At 35.6% G+C, this 21,766-nt stretch overlaps 4 protein-coding genes across 6 annotated transcripts; 3 read left to right on the forward strand and 1 right to left on the reverse strand.

Moving 5' to 3' along the window:
• The first annotated feature begins 1,099 nt into the window (after nt 1-1,099).
• Nucleotides 1,100-6,018, forward strand: LOC117930149 (probable methyltransferase PMT9). 2 transcript variants are annotated; one of them, XM_034850633.1, is made up of 8 exons: nt 1,100-1,688; nt 2,310-2,474; nt 2,563-2,745; nt 2,836-3,430; nt 4,556-4,668; nt 4,830-5,050; nt 5,308-5,638; nt 5,735-6,018. In XM_034850633.1, exons 1-7 carry the CDS (start codon nt 1,437-1,439, stop codon nt 5,615-5,617), a joined length of 1,839 nt encoding a protein of 612 aa, XP_034706524.1. In that variant the 5' UTR covers nt 1,100-1,436; the 3' UTR covers nt 5,618-5,638; nt 5,735-6,018. The 2 variants fall into 2 exon arrangements, with proteins under 2 accessions (XP_034706524.1, XP_034706523.1); XM_034850632.1 differs by having other exon boundaries at nt 1,101-1,688; nt 5,731-6,018.
• A 125-nt stretch (nt 6,019-6,143) lies between these two features.
• On the forward strand, nt 6,144-12,037 carry LOC117930150 (uridine kinase-like protein 5). 2 transcript variants are annotated; one of them, XM_034850635.1, is made up of 15 exons: nt 6,144-6,229; nt 7,019-7,208; nt 7,302-7,393; nt 7,844-7,913; nt 8,024-8,139; nt 8,494-8,590; nt 9,109-9,188; nt 10,138-10,332; nt 10,460-10,543; nt 10,631-10,691; nt 11,004-11,064; nt 11,160-11,253; nt 11,338-11,410; nt 11,478-11,560; nt 11,648-12,037. In XM_034850635.1, exons 2-15 carry the CDS (start codon nt 7,199-7,201, stop codon nt 11,789-11,791), a joined length of 1,260 nt encoding a protein of 419 aa, XP_034706526.1. In that variant the 5' UTR covers nt 6,144-6,229; nt 7,019-7,198; the 3' UTR covers nt 11,792-12,037. The 2 variants fall into 2 exon arrangements, with proteins under 2 accessions (XP_034706526.1, XP_034706525.1); XM_034850634.1 differs by having other exon boundaries at nt 7,019-7,117.
• Nucleotides 12,038-12,046: 9 nt separating this feature from the next.
• On the reverse strand, nt 12,047-15,256 carry LOC117930152 (glutamic acid-rich protein). The gene is made up of 5 exons (XM_034850636.1): nt 14,930-15,256; nt 14,625-14,722; nt 14,113-14,442; nt 12,376-12,424; nt 12,047-12,283 (listed from the first exon to the last, which is right to left on the reverse strand). Exons 1-5 carry the CDS (start codon nt 15,205-15,207, stop codon nt 12,202-12,204), a joined length of 837 nt encoding a protein of 278 aa, XP_034706527.1. The 5' UTR covers nt 15,208-15,256; the 3' UTR covers nt 12,047-12,201.
• Nucleotides 15,257-17,919: 2,663 nt separating this feature from the next.
• Nucleotides 17,920-20,234, forward strand: LOC117929480 (GDSL esterase/lipase At5g14450). The gene is made up of 5 exons (XM_034849775.1): nt 17,920-18,425; nt 18,529-18,738; nt 18,817-18,986; nt 19,068-19,341; nt 19,425-20,234. The coding sequence occupies exons 1-5, from the start codon at nt 18,158-18,160 to the stop codon at nt 19,670-19,672; spliced, it is 1,170 nt and encodes a 389-aa protein (XP_034705666.1). The 5' UTR covers nt 17,920-18,157; the 3' UTR covers nt 19,673-20,234.
• Nucleotides 20,235-21,766: the final 1,532 nt, after the last annotated feature.

Consider the following 21,766-nt stretch of genomic DNA (forward strand, 5'->3'; position numbering starts at 1 on the left):
AATATTAAAAACTCATTTACAGTGTCTTTTTGAAAAAAAATGCTTGATATGTAATTTTCTTAAAAGCAATTTATGAAGAAACATTTTAAGTAAAAATATTTTCAAACATATTTTAAAACAATATTTTTACTCAAAGTGTTGTTAGAAGAATGACGTGTGTGTCTATATATATATATATATATATATTTAAAATATTATAATTGAATTTAAAAATTATTTATAATATTAAAAACTCATTTACAGTGTCTTTTTGAAAAAAAAAATACTTGATATGTAATTTTTTTAAAAGCAATTTATGAAAAAACATTTTAAGTAAAAATATTTTCAAACACATTTTAAAACAATATTTTTACTCAAAGTGTTGTTAGAAGAATTACCTCTCTATATATATATATATAATTTTTTTTTATAAAATATTATAATTGAATTTAATATTAAAAACTCATTTACAGTGTCTTTTTGAAAAAAAATACTTGATATGTAATTTTTTAAAAGCAATTTATGAAAAAAACATTTTAAGTAAAAATATTTTCAAACACATTTTAAAACAATATTTTTACTCAAAGTGTTGTTTAGAAGAGTTACCTATATATATATATATATATATATATATATATATATATATATATATATATATATATATATATATATATATATATATATATATATATATATATATATATTTAAAATATTATAATTGATTTTTAATATTATAAGTGATTTTTTTTATATTTAAAAGTGTTTTGTAAATTTTTACAAGGGTCTAAAATTTTTTCAAAAACGTTTTCTAATTTAAAAATTCTTCCAATTTTCTTTATGAATGATAAAAAATATTGAGTTACTTCCTATAACTTAAAAATAAATGTACGTTAATAATTTATTTTAAAACAGTATTTTTAATGAAAATACCTTCTCACCCATAATGGTCCAAGCTTCCATCGACAAAACCAAAGGGTATTTCCGTCATTCAATGTCCTCATTTACAGTTGGGCACCCACCAACTGCGTGCCCAGAAATTCGTGCAAGGCTGTCAATCACATACGCTCAACTCCACTGGCTGGCAAACAGATGTAAAATCTCATTGGCTGATATCAGATAAAGTCAGAGAGAAATGGCGAAGACCTCCAATCTTGGCCAATCAGACCGTATATAATTCATTAATTTCTACGACCAAATCATCATCAGGCTCTTCGCTCTTCGCTCGTCGCTCGTACTCCCGTGAAATGCGTCGGACACCGTCGCTGCCACGGCACATCAACGGTCAGTCACGGGGTCGTGTCTGAACTCAGACATACTCGCGAAAAGCACACAATCAAATTCTAGTAGCGATGTTCTCGGAGTCGGGAGGCTTTGCTTGCTCCGTCGCTCTCTCATGGATCTGCTACTAGGGTTCGGCTTGTGAAGCGACGTCGCGTCAAATCCCTCCTTCTCCAAAGATGAAGCACAAAAGCGAGCCTGCTCATGTTACTAAGCTAGTGAAGTACGTTCTGGTCGGACTCGTTGTTTTTCTGGGCTTGATTTGTCTGTACTGCGGATCTTTGCTCGCCCCGGGTTCTCGGAGAGCTGATGACGATGCCACCGCCGACGGCGTCGATCCCGTGCTCGGCGGATATGTACGTGAAGACGGTGATTTCGATGACTTGTTCGAAGATCAAGAGCACAATCCGGAAGTTCCCAAAAGCATACCTGTATGCATTGCTTTGCATTTTCGTTAATTGATTTTTTGTTTTTGATTCGGCAAACCGTGTTAATTGCTTTTATTTTTCGGTATGCATGTATTAAAAAAAAATAAAATGAATTTTTTGCAGCCTTTATTGAGATTCAAGAAACAGGGAAATATTTTACAATCTACTTCATGTTTTTGATTTGTTGAAGACACTTTTATTGAACAACTGGAGTTATTCAAATTTTTGTTAATTATATTGTATTTTTGATCTGGCAAAATCCTTATGGGCGTTGTAGTATTTTTGGTTTGGAAAAGAACATGCCGATATGTAACAATTTGTATCTGTTGAGCATTTTGTTGATTATGTTGAAATGCCTATTCTGCTAAAATTATATATGTATGTAACAACAAATTGTACTTACTTCAACTTTTTTGTTAACATTTTGTGTTATCAGTTGAGACAAAGGCAGACCGGTATTTGGTGATTTATATTGTTTGCTAGTTGATAGTTATTTTGTTTTATGTTTTGGTAAAAAGCATACATTTCTGTGCAATTAATTAACTTTTTATTTTTATTTATTTATTTATTTTACTTCTGGAGTTTTGATTAGGCAAAAATTGTTGTCTTCATTGTCTCCAACAGGTTTGTGATATGAGGTTTTCGGAGTTGATACCTTGCTTGGATAGAAATCTCATATACCAACTGAAATTGAAGCCCAATTTGGCATTAATGGAGCACTATGAGCGGCATTGTCCACCTCCAGAGCGGCGCTACAATTGCCTGATTCCACCCCCAATTGGTTACAAGGTTGGTGACAGTTTTTTCTTATGCCAGTGTTCATTTGATTTGGCTTCAGTTGGTTTTTATTCTGATTAGGCTGTTATTAGGATACCAGATCCCTATTAGATGGCCGGCAAGCAGGGATGAAGTGTGGAAGGTGAATATACCACACACACATCTTGCATCAGAGAAATCGGATCAGAATTGGATGGTTGTGAACGGAGATAAAATAAATTTTCCTGGTGGTGGAACCCATTTCCATAATGGAGCTGATAAGTACATCATTGCTCTTGCGAGGGTATGCAATAATTTAACCCTATATTTGACTTGGTTTTATTCTCCTATTTTTTTCATCATATCCTTACTGTTCAATATCATATTGATGTAGATGCTTAAGTTTCCTGATGATAAACTCAACAATGGGGGAAACATCAGGAATGTTCTTGACGTGGGTTGTGGGGTTGCAAGTTTTGGGGCCTATCTTCTCCCCCATGACATTATGGCTATGTCTCTTGCGCCCAATGATGTTCATGAGAATCAAATACAGTTTGCACTGGAGAGGGGGATCCCATCTACTCTTGGTGTCTTGGGGACAAAGAGACTTCCTTATCCAAGCAGATCATTTGAAATGGCTCATTGTTCACGATGTAGAATTGATTGGCTTCAAAGAGATGGGATTCTCTTGTTAGAACTGGATAGATTACTAAGACCAGGTGGGTATTTTGTGTACTCTTCTCCTGAAGCCTATGCACGGGATGCGGTAAATCGAAGGATTTGGAATGCTACATCTGATCTGCTGAAAAGGATGTGCTGGAGAGTTGTTTCAAAGAAAGACCAGACTGTTATATGGGCGAAGCCGACAAGTAACAGCTGTTTTGCAAAGAGAGACCCTGGGACTATCCCCCCTCTGTGTAGTTCCGGTGATGATCCTGACGCCTCTTGGAATGTGTTCATGAAGGCATGCATCACACCATACTCAGGAAGTAAGCATCACTCATATTTGTGATAGTTTGTAATTTATGGTAGTTGGTAGATTTTATTTTATTTTATTTTTTCTGTTCTCATATTGTGCCTTTCAAATATTTTGGTACCATAATTCTCTGGCACTGATTTTCCCTCCCCTTCTGTTGGTTGCTTTTGTTGATATTGTATGCTTCCAATATATAACTCCTCCATTCTTGTGTGCTTGATGATAAAAGTTAGTTTATGGTCCAAGTCCCCAAAACTGAAGCCTGGTACAAATTGGTTGGAGATGGCAAAGCCAAATACAATTCTGCTGACCGTTGTTTTTATTTTGTTTTTGATAGGCTAGTCTGCTGACTGTTGTTAAGCAAATAAAGTGTTAGCTTGCTAATCTATATTTTTTTGGATAAGCATTTCCCTGTAATTGAACCTTTGACTAAAATTGCAAGTTTTGTTGAGCAAGGAAGCATGTTGACCACAAAAATTGAATTGGAGGTTAGTTTCTAGAAATCCTTCTATCCATCTTCTTTTGGTATGAAGTGAGGATGAAAAGAGTGATTTTATGACCATCTTCTCTGTATAATTTTAAAAGATATTCAAGAGAAAGGTGAATATTTATACTAATTATATACATGGGTGGTTGTTTGGAAAATCCTGTTGAATGCATGGAATGCACTTCATAAGGGGCTTGCCACAGTCAGATAGACCATTCATGTTATGCCTTTTCAGATGGTTATGATCTCCTGCCTCTTATCCTCCTCCATAAAGTTACCCACACGTCTTAGACTTCTGTGCAAAATGGGACTGCTAATGGCCTGTTTAACCTGGAAACTAATTAGGTGTCAACTTTTATAAACAGTGTAATCAATTGTATTCTGAAGTTCTTGAGCACATTTCAGTTTGAATAGGATACACATAGATTGATAAACATTCCTGCATATGCATTTGGTTGGGTCATGGATTCTCAATTTTTACTGGCTAACTTCAAATGGAACTGCCTGATTCTTGTCATTTTGATTGACTGAGGTTGTAACTGCAGTAATTTTCCCAGTGATTTTGTTCTTAACATTTTACCTTTGGTGGTTTAAATAATTTTTGGTTTGTGATTTTCACTTTTTTTTCTTTCTATCTATTTGAGAAAACAGAGGTGCACAGACAAAAAGGGAGTGGATTAGTTCCTTGGCCACAAAGGCTTACCACTGCACCCTCTCGCCTCGAAGAATTTGGTATCAGTGCTGAGGAATTCCAAGAAGACACTGTAAGTTTCAGAAATTTCAAGAAGACACTAAGTTTCTAGAACTATGAAAAGGCAGTGCATGATAGAACTATTATATTTTTTCTGTTTTTCCTGCCTTCTTATTTTCAGTCTCTAGTTACAAATCCTAAACTTCTTGTCATTATATGACTCATGTAATGCAGAGCATTTGGTATTTTAGAGTGTTTGAGTACTGGAAGCAGATGAAGTCTGTTGTAGAGAAGGACTCCTTCAGAAATGTCATGGATATGAACTCAAACCTTGGTGGATTTGCTGCCGCTCTTAAAGATAAAGATGTTTGGGTGATGAATGTTGCTCCTGTTAATGCATCTGCCAAACTGAAGATCATATATGATCGAGGCTTGATTGGAACAGTTCATGATTGGTATGCTTTTGATCCCACTCGCAGCCCTTGACACCTTTTTTTCATCCTCAATAGCCTTTGATATCTTTATGCATATCTTATGTCCTGAGTCTTTCCTGTTGATGATCTTGATTCTTGCACAAGAATGTAATTTTTTTTTATAAATTTATTTGCAAAAATCTTGTGTCTGATCTCAGATTCAGATCACTGCTCTTTCACTTTCTAAGTCGTTTTCTATTTTAAGTTTTGACTGTGAGCTCTGCTTAATATATTTACAGGTGTGAATCATTTTCTACATACCCACGCACCTACGATCTACTTCATGCCTGGCAAGTGTTCTCAGAGATTGAGGAACATGGCTGTAGTTCAGAGGATCTACTAATTGAGATGGATCGGATACTACGGCCAGATGGCTTTGTCATTATAAGGGACAAACCCTCTATCATAAATTATATACAGAAGTTCTTGATTGCATTAAGGTGGGATGGCTGGTCAATAGAAGTAGAACCAAGGATTGATGTTCTTTCTGCCAGTGATGAAAGAGTTTTAATTGCAAGAAAGAAATGGGAGGAGGTTTCAACAATTTGAAATCTGCTTCCTTTTGCCCTGGTATGTGCTGAGCCTATTTATTTTTTTCTCTCGTTCTCACTCTAGTTCGTCATGGAATCCATTATTGATTTTTTTTTTCCGGTCTCTTTAAGGCAGGCCAGCTGCTGCAGGGGAGCAACAACAACTTAGTACCCATGAAAAAGAGTGGGGGTGCCAGGACCTCTGTTGAGTTGGAGTTGGCATTTAGGACCAAGATTCCATAATTTTTGAGAAAAAGTCACAGCATGTAAAGAGACAAGTGATTAGGAATGCAGCCATATAGAGATACAGCCTTATCTGGAAGAACCAGTGGGGCATGAGTTAAGCTATAAATGCGTTATTTGAATAACATTTTTTGTATTCATAGGGTGGGTTTTCAAGTAATTAGTATCGCTTCCTAAGTAGACTGGCATTTCTTTTATGAACTGACAAATACTCTTGCACATACATTTTCTGGTGTAAATTCCTTTTGGCCCTTTTGCACTGGCCGAGCTTCCTCCACAACTGTTGTATAGCTGTTTGGGTTCTCTCAGAACCCGAGCATTCACGAGGAATAAGCAAATAGCTAGTAAGAATGCCCGACGAAAAGTGCACAACCTCCATGTGTAAAAGGTATATATATATAAAAAAAAGCACCAAATAAAATAAAAATTAATCATGCTCTGTTCAAAAGGCCCAGACTCAAACACCAAGGTATGATCACTGTAATTTAGTCGTTATTTTAGAGAGATCTAAGAATTCGTACACATGGTATTTTTTTAATGTTTTGTAAAGCCGTAATATATGGTCATATTTGGACCTGTTTCCAAAAACAGTTTTATGTCTTTTCATAACAAAAAACCAAAAATCATGTTTTGTAAAACAAAAATCAGAAAATACTTTTTTTATTTATTTAAAAAATAGTTATATAAAATATAAAAAATAATCAAATATTACAAATAAAAATTATTTTTAAAACATATTAAAAAAATATAGAAAATAGATTGAAATTTGAGACCATTTTGTTACTCGATGCATCCCCTAGAGCATAGAAATCCCACATCAACATTGACTTGGGGACGTGGATGTACCCGAGCTGAACACGTGGCAATCCTATAGCTGCTTTGCTTCCCGCTCTTTTCGTGCATAGTCCATACCCAAGTGAAACCGAAAAACCGCCTTGTCTCTCTGTCATTTTCTCCTCAGACCTCCAATGTCGATTCTTTCCTTTTAGCACCCTGCCAAAAACCTTCACAGATCTCTGTATATCATCTTCCACAAGGTGATCATTCCTTCCTCATCGCCAATTCCAATCTCTTTCCTCCAGATCTAAATTAATCTCCTCAAATTTGATGATATTTGTTGATTCGGTATTAATTCCTGGTTTAGAAAGATTTCTGATGTTTTGTTCCCTTTTAATAGAGATGGATTCAGATACATTGGCTGAGCAAATCAAAGAACACTTTAAGTACGATGCCTCTGAAGCTCCGGCACCGCCGCTTAAGCAACCGTTTGTAATCGGTAAAAATATTGTTTCACCTACAGAGAATGACACACAGAATAATGGATTCATTTGTTTCTCTGCACCATGTTTGTTAACATATGATATGCTGTAAGCTTTATTTGTTCCTTTCAAATCCCAAACTGAACCTGAACAGGAAAAAAATTGCCTCTGGTATTTAAAGGCACTTCATCAAACTTACAGGTGTTGCTGGCGGCACTGCATCTGGAAAAACAACTGTTTGCGATATGATTATTGCTCAGCTTCATGATCAACGAGTTGTTCTTGTAAATCAAGTAATTTCCTATTTTTTTTTCCTTGATCTGTCTATTAATGTTCGAACCAGTTCTAATTTGTTTTTTTTTTTTTAATTGGAAATGCATATGGTTTATAGTTGTATAAGATTTATAAATTGCAAGGAGATGCAGTATTTTTTATTATATAGCTTAGGTCACTTGATTTGTTTTTTGGTTCACCTTGCCCAGAACTTCCTTCAGTGCTCACTGTACCTGAAATAGATGATTCAATTGTAACCATTACTCATATATTCCTCACAACCAAAGCCCTATCCAGGGGATGCAAGATTTTTGAGAATTCATACTGCAAATCTTGCATATTAAAGAATTTAATTCTAGAGCTCCCACCTGCTCTCCAACAATCAAATGAAATGATCTTGTAACTTAGGCCTTCATTTCTTCAGAAACTTCGTTTTATGTTCTTAGGTTTGTTTTTCACAACCATTGCAGGATTCATTTTATTGCCCGTTAAGTGATGGGAAATTAGAAAAAGTAATAGAGATTAATTTTGACCATCCAGGTGAGCATCTCATGCCAAGTTTTTTAATTTACGAATAGTATAGTCTGCATGGAAATTGGATATTATTGGTGTTATTGGCATTGCTTTTTCACATTATGGATGCTTTTCAGATGCCTTCAATACAGAACTTCTGCTTGCTTGCATGGATAAGCTTAAAAATGGACAAGCAGTCAGCATTCCAAATTATGATTTCAAGACTCATAAGAACATTGAACCAGGACGTAAGGTGATAACCTGCCTTTAATGTTAATGGACTTCCTCAGTGCAAGATGTTGACACTTTTTTGGTTGATCTTATAGCTCTAGGAATTTTAACTCTTGATTAAGAGATGAAATGGATAATTTTGCATGAGCTGTAAAATAAGCACCCTTTGTTCACTTGATATGTAATATAACATGGGAATGGAGATTCAAATTGTGAATGGATTAATTTCTTCAACATGATATACTAAAAAATACCCCATCCTTAATTCAAATAATTTCATGTCTGTTACTGGGTCATTTCTATCTTGCAGTTTATGGAGAGTTTCAACCAAAAATTTTGGTTGGTTTTTAATGCTACTTCTTTTGATCAAATGTAGATTAATGCCTCAGATGTCATTATTTTAGAAGGAATACTGGTTCTTCATGACCCTCGCGTTCGTGATCTTATGAACATGAAGATCTTTGTTGACACAGGTTTTTCTTTCTGTTTATATTATTGCACATACAATTTTTTGGGTTTATGTCTGTAATTTAAGAAATATTTTGAGGAAGAATATAATATACCCTAGCAGAGCTGGAAAAGTTTTCAAGATCCTGCTCTCTGTTCTGGAATGATGTTTGAATTGATTATGGCCATGTCTTTTGAGAGATAGCATTGTGGAGAGATTGTAGCTTTGGTAGAGAACATAGTTTCAAGCCAATGGATTGATAAAGAATAGTATTCCTGATAAGATTTCAAAGGAAATTGGGGACATCTAATGAAAAATAAAAATTGAGTGTGCTTAGTGTGGCACAACCTAGCTAGTTAATTTTCCAATTTGTCAAATTGATTTATAACAAAATTGTAATGGTGAGAATTTCTTCAATTAAGACCAGGCAAAATGTTCCAGTAACATTAGTTCTTTCTCAGTTCTTGGCTTCTGAAAATGTGCTATTAACCACCAAGTATAATCTCTGACTCAATAACCATCATAATAAATTCATCAGTGCAGATTGTGATGTGCGGCTTGCACGGAGGATACAACGTGATACTGTTGAGAGAGGCAGAGACATTGATAATGTGCTTGACCAAGTAAGTGAAATAAAGTTATTTATTTATTTTAATAAACATTTTCTATTTGAGGGGCTCCTTTTTTCTAACAAGATGATGTTTACTTTTTGGTGCATGCATACAGGCTAACTACTAGTCATGTTTACATGTTTCATGGATCTTGTCTACGTCATAATTCCAACAGATGTAGTATCCGGTATACAAGAAAAATGCAAGGCAAACGGAGTTTTTTTCTATCTTTCACAGAACGTAAATTAGTTGGTTATCCCTTTTTAGCTGCTAAAGGATTTAGATATGTGCAGAGTTCTCTCTATGAAAATACCCAAGTAAAATATAGTTTAACCTACTACCTTGAAACAATGTGTGTCCTTGATGTACATGTGATTCCCTGCTGTTACAGCAAACTCATATTGCTGCAATCCCATGTAGTACACCAACAGGTTAAATTCAAGCCATTTGAAGTTGTGGATATACATCGTTAACCCTGAAGTATGCAATAATTTTTCTGTGATTGTTTGTTTTGGATTTTCTTCATTCTAGATTTTCCCTCAGCTTCTGATCTCAGTACTGTATCTATGTGCTGCCGATATGCAATGCCTTTTCCCCAGCGTATATGCTTCCTGGCCACATTGTGACAGAAAAAAAACCGAGTTTTAGCAAACCTGCAGAAACAAAGCCTCTTTGAGCAGTGTGCCTTGCAGAACTAATATAAAGTCCTACTCCAAGTGCAATTTCCTGAACCCTATTTTTATATTTCATGAATCTCTACTGTTGTGCTATGTAAAATCAAATAGCCGAAGTCACATGGCAGAAGCTGGAAAAATTTAAAATAGGTTGAGATTTTGCAGTTATTCCTTCTATTATAGGTTGAGTGTTAATGTTTATTCTAGTTGCTTTTATCATGTCAATAGTTTGGAGTTCTATGATCTTAATGTGTTTCTCTTACCATCAAATTATCTGTGACTTGCAGTATGATAAGTTTGTTAAGCCTAGTTTTGAGGAATACATTCTCCCATCTAAGAAATATGCAGACATTATAATCCCTCGAGGAGGAGATAATGACATTGCAGTTGACTTGATAGTACAACATATTCGTACGAAGCTTGGCCAGCATGATATATGTAAAATATACCCAAATGTTTTTATTATACGTCTGACATTTCAGGTAAAGTTTTCTGGAGTTCTATAATTTTTTGTTCATGATTTCCATTTCTGGATTTTTGAAGTAAGCAAAAGGAAAAAGGGAGAAAAAGAAAGAAATATAAAGTTTTAGTGATTCTCTTTTGGTTCAGATTCGTGGAATGCACACCCTTATACGTGATGTTAAAACAACAAAGCATGACTTTGTCTTTTATGCAGATCGACTTATTCGCCTGGTATAAAATCACCATTAAGTGGAGAAATTTTGACTAGTGATTGAGTTGTATTCTTGGCATGTAATGTTTTCTGGAACCATGTTTTAGGTTGTGGAGCATGGTCTAGGACATCTTCCTTTTACTGAAAAACAGATCACTACTCCAACAGGTAACTCTGGTGGTATCATTTGCTTTCATGTAGCATTGGATAGATAAAAACATCACATTTTACTCATCAGCCTCCATCATTTTCCTTGCAATGCACAACATACCTTCTGTATCCATGATAAACTTTAACTAGCATGTTGGTAGTTTGTATGAGACTCTCTGTTTGAATTTTTTTCTAGCTATCATGCAGTTATCATATCTACTTTGACACTGAATAATGTTTTCCAGATGTTCTGAGACAAGTACTTCTATTTGGTGTTCTGAAAGAGAAAACATGCTAGTTCATTTCCTTCCTTTCTCTACTGCTTTGCAGGATCTGTATATTCTGGAGTGGTTTTCTGTAGAAGGTTGTGTGGGGTCTCAATTATTAGAAGGTATTTCTCTCTGGTGATTCAGTGAGTTGTGAACAAAAGAACTTGTTTTTATGACCTACTTTACCATCAAACAATACCTAAATCATTAATATCAGCGGGGAAAGCATGGAGAATGCATTACGAGCATGTTGCAAGGGAATCAAAATCGGTAAAATCCTCATCCATGGAGAGGGTAACGATGGCCGACAGGTTTGTATAGGCAACTAGCAACTAGATGTCACACATCCCTTCCCTTCCCTTCCCCTTCTTATGGTTGCTAAAATGTTGCTGCAGTTAATATATGAGAATCTGCCAGACGACATTGCAAGCCGCCATGTGTTATTGCTTGACCCAGTTCTGGCTTCAGGTTTGATAAATCTAAATCTCTATTGTAATGTTTACCAAGATGTTGTCTAAAATCCAAGCAATATCAGGAAATTCTGCTGTCAAAGCTATATCTCTGCTGCTCAGTAAGGGTGTGGCAGAATCCAACATCATCTTCCTTAACCTTATAGCAGTAAGCATTTAGATGTTTCACAGTTAATTGGTAATAACATATATTTTTGTCTCCCCCTTTTTCTCAACTTCAAATTTCACAATGCAGGCACCTGAAGGCATACATGCTGTTTGTAAGAAATTTCCAACATTAAAAATCGTGACATCGGAGATTGATATGTCACTGAACAAGGACTTGCGAGTGATCCCAGGCATGGGGGAGTTTGGAGATCGATACTTTGGCACAGATTAAACAGTTCTTCCCCTTTGAACAGTAGTCAAAAATCGAAAGAATCCCTCAACAGCTGTGATTATTTTATTCATTGATTTTTTAGTATTATTGGATTCGGTTTTTTTTCACTCGGAGCGTTCTTACTCATAATTCAATCGAGTGTCTAAATAATTCAATTCCATAAGAGTACAAATTTTTTGTCCAGTGAATTGTTTGTGGTTCCTTCTTTAGTCACAGTTATGGGTGTAGACAGTTATTTTTCAGAAAGCTGTGAAGGAAAAGAATAACCAAATTTCATATTCTTCTCCATTCAATTCATTTCATAAAAAATAACTCATCACATGCTCTTTCATTCAGAGATACAACCGATCTAAACCGAATGATTTGTTGTTAATTTGTGTATTACATGAGTAGCCGAATTGCTTAACAAATCAACACTTGGAATTCGTCTTGCTCTTCTTCTTCCTGGAGGCAAAGCTGCTTGGTCCAACTTCTATGGACAGTCGCTTTGTCCTGAAAAGTACAGAGGAGTCAAGCGGATCCACAACAGAGAAATTGCAGAAGAGAAAGAACTGCTAACAGTGTAATAAAATGTTGTAACATACCGCTTGGAGAGCTCTCTTGACTCGTTGCCATGCTCTTCTTCAGCACCATCTAATGGAGGAAAATAGCATCAAAATTGAGCAACAGAGTTTCAGGAAACAACCAGATATATTTAAATGCTATCCCACCCAGAAGAAAATTTTTATGCTGCATATATTCACACAAGCTGCAGTTAAATGAATTCCATTTAATGCAATCTCACTTGGGAGAAATCATTGGATGTGAAAGAATCAAAAGTTTCTCCCATGAATAGTTCTAAAAAGTGTGAGGCGCACCTAACAGCACAAAGATTGTTTCGGGGGCCTAAGTGCAAGACTAACCCAAGGCACATGCCTGAGAAAATTAAGATGCAACTGAGGATGAATATGCAACGCAAACATTCATTACATGCTAATATATCGCCAAATATGACCAAGATTCCAAGTATTTAAAAGAAACATCAACAAAATATAACTTAATAACATTAAATTTCATAGATGGTAAGATATTAAAAAAAATAAATAATAAAATCTGTGCTCAACTGTTTGGTGCTGAGAGACTTAGAAATCAGAGCAACATATAAGCACTATTTGGGTGTAGACATTGTTTTGCCCTCCCTTGTTCAGTTTCTTAATAAAAAAATGGCCACAAAATGGTATTATATTGCACAGAGCTTAAAACAAAATGGAAGTAAAATAGAAGAGGCATGCCAATCAAATAGGGTGTGTGCCTTGGCACTGGAGGTGCAAGAACTAAGGAGTTGCTGCCCCATGGGCCTAGACACACCTAAAGCATACCTTTAACAACTTGGATCCCATGATATTGTATCTCATCAGCTAGCAAAACCTTTACAACCAAGCATGTTGGTTCCTGGGTGAGGGGTCATTGTATCCATAGTTTTCCCCATAACACTGAAGTGGGATTAATCAGTTCTCAAATTGTCACAATGGTAGACAAATGCTAGTCTCTTGGAAGTACGTAAAGATGAACCTTAAGGACTAGAAGAAAAAAGCATTTAGAGGCCCAAACATAAAGGCCAAACCAAAATGCCCTATTAATCACTGCTCTACAAATAAAATTAAGAAAAACAAACTAGCCTCCCCAAGAAATTTCTTACACCAATTGATCAAAGACTTGACAAGCAGGATTTTGAAAAATTTCTTTGACAATTCCACCCCTTAAAGAATCTCTAGTCGCATTCCTTCCAAATGCACCGATCTATCTAAAGGGGCAATGTCTAAAATGTTTCTTTTATCTATCAGGAGATCTTAGCTGGTTGATAAAGTCCAACACATGTCAAGGGTAGAATGGAATTAATATTGGGCAGACATAACAATCCAATTCACTTCTCAATTCCCCTCTGAAACTGGGTAAGAAGGTTTTTTGTCCTGATTATGGGATAAAACATTCAATTGTTTTCATAACCCTCGATCTAGCCAACAAGTCAAGACTTCAAGCCATCAAATCATTGGTTGAGATGGTGGTGTTGTAGCACTCGAACTGAAAAAATGGGCACCAAATCCCAAAATTTTTGAAATCTCCCAAGGACTCAGACTATCAATCTAGTCAGGTATTAAGCATCAAGGTACATGAGATGAACTATTTGGTCACTATCACCCTGTTAATGGAAAGACAAATATCTGATTAACTAGCATTTGACCAAAAATTATTTCTAAAGTCATAATGTTCATTAACATAATGAATGGCAAGTAGAAAACAATTATGATTAAAGGTCCCAACTCAATAAGGGCAAAACATACCAGTTCCATTAACTTCATCAATATCGCATTCCAAATCTGAATCAGAACCCCATCGATCTCCTCCATCATCAGAATCCCATCGATCTCCTACTGGAGGCATCCAAAATTCGGCTTCTTCAGTATCACTGTTCTTATCGATCTCATCAACCTCTGATTTCCTTGCTTCAGAGATATTCTCATCAACCTCTTTCTCTTGCTTCTTTTTCTTCTTCTTCTCATCCTTCTTCTTCTTATCCTTCTTCTTGTGCTTCTCCCCATCCTTCTGCTGCATCTGATCACCCTTGTCCACTACTTTTCCATTGGACATCTGTTTTTCAGCTTCCTTTTGCTCTGTTAACAAAACACCAAATCACCATACGAAGTTAGCAATAGGATATCTAATAGCACACTTCAAATGCATCAAATAAATGAAATTTCTTGTGTTCTAAATTTTCAAGCCAATTCAAAACTACAAATTTTACAATTTTCTACAGCAGGGATTCAAAAATTAGGACTAAGTGAAAAAAACAGACCTAGTTTGTTCAGGAATCTTCGCCCGTTGATGTGCTTCCATATATGTTCCTCAGTTTTATTGATGGTATCTCCAGTCAGTTTACATATTAACTTGGAACTGCAACAAAACCAAAAAATAACAATAACGAACAAAAGAAAACATCAAAAAACAGGCAGAACTTCTGTTTGGATGCTGAGAAAGGCGAAGGAAAAGAACATCACATACGTCAATATAATTATTCCGCTCTATTTTTTTCCTTCACTTTCTCAGCAATCAAACAGAAAGTAGAAATCTGGAATCAAGGAAGGAAGAGGTGGGGTTTACCGCGAGACGGGGTCTTGCTTGAAAAGGTTGAGAGGGGTTTTTTTATGTGACAAAGCGAAATCGATAAGGCCCAGACGGCACCGTTTGCTCTGAGAGTAGGAGTCCACGGCATTCGGGGGCATTTCGTGGCCGGTTTCAACGCATTTGAAGCGGCCATTTGCTAGGGCTTCGAAAGTGGGAGGCCCCAGTAGGTTGCCCCCTTCGTGGTCTACCTTCTTCTTCTTGTCCTCCTCCACTTTTTCTTCTTCTTCTTTGCTTCTCTGCTCCGCTGTCGCCATTGCTCTGCTCTCTGCCTAGGTTTTGCTATTTCGTAGGGCGTGAGAGAACCCGCTTCAACGACAACGTCTTAGCAGGACTCAATCGGCGTAAAACGACGTCGTTTATTTAGTTGGGCTGGCCTTTATAGGAGATGGAAAGGGCCCATTAAGTACTTTGGATTGGGTTATGCGCCTTGGGGTGCAACCCACAAATTGATCGAATCCATTCGACCCAATTAGAAACCAACTTGGATTGGCCTCCCCACTCATGAAACTTGGCTGGGGCTGAAATTTTTTGACAACATACTGACCTCCTCGCTCGCAGAATTGTTATATATGTTATATGTTATATGTTATAATGGTTGTGTAATGATTGCAATGTTTTGATCTACGAATTTATTATTTTATAATTTAAATTAAATTATAATTAAGATGGTGTTTGGTTTTTGGCTGAATAGAAAAAATTAAAATATTTGGTTTTTTTCCATTAAGATAAAAGTAACCTGTTAACATCGTCCAATATAATTAAAGTAAACCTATTGATAACCCATTCACTTTAATTATGTTGGACGATGTCAACATGTTACTTTTAATTAAATAGAAAAAATAAAATATTTTAATTTTTTTATTTAATAAAAAATTAAATATTATTTAAATTATTGACTTAAAACTTATTACTTTAATACTTATTTTAAATATTAAGATTATTTGATAAAATTAATTTAAAATTTATTTGAAGTAATTTTATCATAATGATTTTCCGTTGCTACTATTGTTGCTCTTCCTTGGCTTGTGTGTTGATTTTTTCATGATTTAGTCATACGTATATTTTGTTAGTCTATTAGTATTAAATATTTGAACTTGGCAACACCGACATATATGCATATGAGTGTTGGCTTTTCATTCTTGTAAGGATTTCCTTGATCTTTCCTAGTTAATGTTTCATTTTAACTAAGCCCACCGACAATACCAATGAAGTGACTATTTATTGAACTTCACTGTAATTTATAATTTTTTCGATTAGAAAGTTGATGATGATCAGGCCTTTGGTAGCATGTTCCTTTGCTCCTCTAGCACCTTTTTTTGATCATTTTTGAGCCTTATTGCACATGCTGCCAAACATACTGGATTTCTTTTCTTCAACGTCAGGTTGGAAAGATGGTTGATTAGTTGCAGAGACTTTTCAGAAGCTTCCACCTTTAAAGCAGATTAGTGATGTAGTATTTTAGTCAAATTGGGTGATGAGTGCTACCTCTTTACTCGAGATGGCCTTGAGGTTAGGTGGTACAAGGATAGTGGTTTGGAATGATCTGCTTTTGTTTCAAAGTCAATGGAAAACTTCAAGATATTTTATGTCACGCCCCAAAACTCATTCCAAGCACATGACCATAATTTTACATTTCAATCTCAAACGCAAACATTCGTATTATAATTAAAAATTATCAATTATCAATTTCCTGTTTAGTAAAATAAATAAATCTTTGAGATTTATTTAGTATTACGGATCCTAATTAATTTCTCATATTAATATTATTACCATCTAATATTATTTTCAACTTCCTAAACAATAATTTTTTTTTTTTTCTAACTTCTCTAAATTAAATCCTTTAAGAATATTTATTTGCATTAAACTATTATTGTTATTTAATTTATTTCTTTTTTTCTTTCTAATTTATCTAAATTAAATCTTTTAAGAATATTCATTTGTATTAAACTATTATTACTATTATTTAAATCTCCAACATACCAAATCTTTCATATGCATCTTTCATCATTTTTTTCCTCTCTAAATTCAAAACTTTTAACCTCCATACCTCCATACTCACAAATTTTATATAATTTTCACATCCGAAATTATATAATTTATTTTTATCTAGATCTATTCATTTGAGTAATCAAAATTTATCAATCTCCATTAATAAATCAAACTATATTAATAAATTTTCAATCTTTTTGACCTATAAATTAAATAAATAAACTTTAATAAAAATTGAGATATTTCAAAGAATATGTAAAGTGTTGAAAACTAATTAACGAATATAAAATATTAATTTAAAGATTAAAAATCTTACATTAATCTTCAAACCTTAAACATCCAAATCTTTATCTCTATGCTCTTTGATATCTGTGTAAAAAAGTTTTCTAAATAGAGAAGATAAGAAAGATCTAATTTATATCTACGAGTTTTAAATACGAAAAAAAATCTTATTAAATTACTTTAATTAATTAATAATTCCTAAATTACAATTTTACCCAATTTAGGGTTGGGTTTTGGGCATTACATTTTGAGACGCCCTCCCTAAAACTTCAGCCTTACTCTTCAAAGTTCAAAGTGGGCTCACTATCCTAGTTTTTCCTCAATCCGCTCCATCTCCACAGCTACAATTAAGCAAAAACTCACTGCAATTCTGCCCTAGTCTCTACACTCTGCGGCGTCATTAATTATCATCTTCATGGGTACCTTTAACGCAACCCACAATCTTGTTCTTGCTTCCATGGAAAAACAAAAAAGCATCTGCACTTTACTTTTGTCTGGAGATATGTGGGGGCCAACCAGACTCCAATCATACATGGGTGCCATCATTCAAAACGCCTCGGTATTTCCATCCAATGCTATCAGTTTGGCCACATGGCGTAGCAACTTAGTATGGTGGGTGAGGACAACTTCTTTGTTGGTGGGGGCTGCAGTGGATGACAGTACTGGCAGAGGAAAACCCTAAATCATGGTGTCATGAGAAGGCACAACAAACGTGAGAGAGAAAAATAAAAAATCTTACTGATTTTTATCCCTTTACTGTTAATGATTGTCAATTCAGAATCTGCGGTAAGTACTGCCAAAAAGACTAGGGAGACAACTTTGAGAGTTGGCATTGAGAAGGCGTGACTGTCGTGAGCTTTATTTCAAACTGAAGATAAGATTTTGTCTGCAATTGAGCTCTTGACTGGATTTATATACTGAGTGAAGAAGGTGATGAGGAGTGAAATGTGGATGAAAATGGAGAGTTTCAGAGCTTTGTTAGGTGGGATTTTGGTGGCATGGGTGTTGGGTGTGGGGGGTGAGGTTGGGATGGGGTTGCCCAGCTGTGGTTTTCCGGCGATTTACAACTTCGGCGACTCCAATTCAGACACTGGTGGTATATCTGCGGCGTTTCTTCCGATTTCAGCGCCGTATGGTGAGAACTTCTTCCACAAGCCGGCTGGGAGGGACAGTGATGGGCGTGTCCTCATAGACTTCATAGGTAAATCAAAATCATTATTTGATCTTGACCCAGATGAATAAAATTACATGTTTTCTGTTTCCTCGAGTAAATGAAAACTTGTATTTTCGTTTTCATTGTGAAGCTGAGCATCTGGGGTTGCCATACCTGAGTGCATACCTGGATTCAATCGGAGCAAATTTCCGGCATGGTGCCAATTTCGCAACGGGAGGATCAACCATTTTGAGGCCCAATGAAACCATATATCAGTATGGTATAAGCCCATTCTTCCTTGACATGCAGATTTCCCAGTTCGACCAGTTCAAAGCACGCACCAGGGATCTCTACATTCAAGGTAACTACTACCTCCTCCCAAAACCCAAAAAATGAATCTTGTCCCAAATTCTGATTATCTGTTCATGATTTTCTTCAGCAAAGTCACCCTCTGACAGAGACAAACTCCCGAGGCCAGAGGACTTCCCAAAGGCTCTTTACACGTTTGATATTGGGCAAAATGATCTCTCTGTTGGTTTCCGACAGAGCTATGGCCAACTCCGAGCTTCTATCCCGGATATAGTCAACAAGTTTACAGCTGCTGTCCAAGTAAGTTTCAACCCTTTCTTATGTACCCATGGCTGGAACCAACAGAAGGGGATTGGGGTTTTGATTACTTGAATTTGACAGCATCTCTATCAAGAAGGAGCTAGGACATTCTGGATACATAACACAGGCCCTATTGGTTGCTTGCCTGTAGCAGTAATGTACATCCGAAATCCACCACCAGGCATGCTTGACCAGTATGGCTGCAACAAGGCTCAGAATGAGATTGCTGTGGAGTTCAATAAGCAGCTCAAGGATGGAGTGATGAGGCTAAGGGCGCAGCTCCCACAAGCTTCCATAACATACGTTGATCTCTATGCTGCGAAGTATGGGTTAATAAGTGATGCAAAGGGACAAGGTGACCATCCTCAAAACAAACCCAGTATTGAATTTCTATCAGCATTGAACTGCAGTTCTCATTTATATTGCTTTTTGGAACAGGATTTGTGGATCCACTGAAGATCTGCTGTGGGAATCGTGTGAATGACTACAATGTTTGGTGCGGGCAGAAGGCAATTATAAATGGAACTGAAGTGTATGGCAGTTCTTGTGCAAGTCCCTCGGCGTATATAAGCTGGGATGGTGTGCACTACTCTCAGGCGGCGAATCATTGGTTTGCTAATCATATACTCAATGGCTCACTGTCGGACTCTTCACTTCCAATCGCCCAAGCTTGTCACAAGCCTTGATCACGTCTGATCATTCCTATGTATGTTTACTTAAAGACTACTCATATAAGGGCTTGAACACACAGAATTCCTTGGGTGTAGGAAAATATCTCAGTTCGTTTCTATGTCATGGTATTAAGTTTAACAAACAAACGAGCTCAATATGAGGCTTTTTGTATCCTTGGATCAAAACCAGACAATGGAAGCAACAATAATGGTGGCATGATCAATGAGTCTGTAGGCAGAGCAACTGCTCTGCTTCCTTCCCAAATGCTCTTTCATCTGTAATTGCTTCATTCAAGAACCAAATTGCTAACCTCAAAGGAAAGACTAGTGCAGCAAGGTCTTGCTGGTCATGCACTTATGATAAAGCCTTTTACACACTCAGGTGGCCCGTGGTCTACCCCTAAAGCTCCCATGTTACATGGATTATGAGTCTCTGCTTTCTTGTCTCCAGCTCTCTTCTCGAAGTTACATGAACCCTGTCCTAATGTTTATTGACATTTGACATTTTCTTTGTATGACTGGTCTTATATCCATCTAACAACATTTTACCTTCGAGGTGATTGATGTGCATTGGTCACAATCTCCAGTTTGCCAAAGAAATTGAAAATGCCTCCAAGTATTTTGTGATCAATCTATAACATCGAATGATACTTTTTTCGGTAGATACCAAAAAGACATCATCAACTGTCATGTATACATTTTCAAGTCTCATCGTTTATATCATAATCTCATTTGTTTATACTCTTATATCTTGATCCCATTTGCTTCTACCCTCGTTCAACAACATGGATCTCACTATACATATGTTTAATAGTTTAGATTTTAACTTGAGTAGCTAATATTGTGAAATCAAACCTAAAAATATGGCTCACCATTCACTTGCAGCCTGATTGGCAGGTCTTTGCACATTGGGTATTGATGTGAAAGACAAGAACCACTCCTCTTTATAGCCTCATCATCTACACAAGTCCCAGGGATTTGAGGACTGATGGTTGAGAAGGTAAAGAAATGCAGAGGACAACAGAAGACCCACCTCCATAGTTTTCTTACATTGTCATCCACACAACTAGGGCATTATCATGACAATCAACCCTTCATTGGCATCACAAATTCTTACTAAAGAACCAAGACTAATAATATAGAAGTCATTTAATTTGCATGAGAGATGAATCTAAAACAAACCCAAAAGTTCTAAAACTTAAATACAACAAAATCAAAATGTATCAACAATATTTCAATAACCATTCTTTTCAAAAAATAATTTATACTTATCTAAATATCCATTAGAATTCATAATTTTAATTAATTTTGAAAAAAATTAAATATAAGATTTGATGTTCCTCCCAAATTGAAAACCCAAGAATTGATGAATTAAAGTCAATAATTAAATCACATTTTAATAATGAATCCATAAATCTAAAGATGCACCAATGAAACTTAGCTTAAAAAATTTTCAACATTTTCTCAAGAATAAAATATAATAAGAAATTCTTATTATTACCCAATTATCAAAATTTTAATTAATTACTAATTAATCATTATAAACTTATTGCTATTATCATAAATTTTTGTTGGAAAAATTAGGCTAATCCAACCTATGGTAATCACTTTAGAGGGGGGGTGAATAGGGTGATGGTCTTTTTTTACAAATTTAAATTATGTGAATGTAAGAGACAATTATATGCAAGTATATAATAAACAATGTGAAACCAAGGTTTGGTTAATCTTGATTTTGATGATAACAAAACAAGGTTTAAAACTAATGATTATATTTCAAGTGCGATTAGGCAAGATGATTTCCAAAGTGGCAATCACAAAGATAAATCAAGCCAAAGAGAAATCATAAAGAAGAAGACCACCTCAAAGAGAAGAGTTTTTCAAGACCCAAGCTTCATAAGATCTCTTTGTAAGGTTGTTGGTGCACTAAGACTTTCATGCATTTCATTTTTTATTTATGCACCAAAATCATCCAAGAGTAATATTGTTTTAAATATCTTAAGAATTGGATGATTTCATGTTTTCAACTAAAACCTTGTGTTAAATATTTCTCAAACTTGTTTTAAAAGGTTTTAAGTTGAAAAAGGTTGGGTGTTGAGCCAAAAAATGGCT

This window comes from Vitis riparia, chromosome 14, assembly GCF_004353265.1.
Source record: "Vitis riparia cultivar Riparia Gloire de Montpellier isolate 1030 chromosome 14, EGFV_Vit.rip_1.0, whole genome shotgun sequence".
Taxonomy (NCBI): Eukaryota; Viridiplantae; Streptophyta; class Magnoliopsida; order Vitales; family Vitaceae; genus Vitis; species Vitis riparia.

Coding starts and splice junctions, on each gene's coding strand:
- LOC117930152 (XM_034850636.1), bottom strand. CDS start 15,207: ATGGCGACAGCGGAGCAGAGAAGCAAAGAAGAAGAAGAAAAAGTGGAG. Junction 12,425..14,112: donor TGATGAAGTTAATGGAACTG/GTATGTTTTGCC, acceptor TTCCTCCATTAG/ATGGTGCTGAAGAAGAGCAT. Junction 12,284..12,375: donor TCAAGAGAGCTCTCCAAGCG/GTATGTTACAAC, acceptor TGTACTTTTCAG/GACAAAGCGACTGTCCATAG.
- LOC117930150 (XM_034850634.1), top strand. CDS start 7,021: ATGGATTCAGATACATTGGCTGAGCAAATCAAAGAACACTTTAAGTAC. Junction 8,140..8,493: donor ACATTGAACCAGGACGTAAG/GTGATAACCTGC, acceptor GATCAAATGTAG/ATTAATGCCTCAGATGTCAT. Junction 10,692..11,003: donor ACAGATCACTACTCCAACAG/GTAACTCTGGTG, acceptor ACTGCTTTGCAG/GATCTGTATATTCTGGAGTG.
- LOC117929480 (XM_034849775.1), top strand. CDS start 18,158: ATGAGGAGTGAAATGTGGATGAAAATGGAGAGTTTCAGAGCTTTGTTA. Junction 18,426..18,528: donor TGTCCTCATAGACTTCATAG/GTAAATCAAAAT, acceptor TTCATTGTGAAG/CTGAGCATCTGGGGTTGCCA. Junction 18,739..18,816: donor CAGGGATCTCTACATTCAAG/GTAACTACTACC, acceptor GATTTTCTTCAG/CAAAGTCACCCTCTGACAGA.
- LOC117930149 (XM_034850633.1), top strand. CDS start 1,437: ATGAAGCACAAAAGCGAGCCTGCTCATGTTACTAAGCTAGTGAAGTAC. Junction 3,431..4,555: donor CATCACACCATACTCAGGAA/GTAAGCATCACT, acceptor TTGAGAAAACAG/AGGTGCACAGACAAAAAGGG. Junction 4,669..4,829: donor AGGAATTCCAAGAAGACACT/GTAAGTTTCAGA, acceptor CATGTAATGCAG/AGCATTTGGTATTTTAGAGT.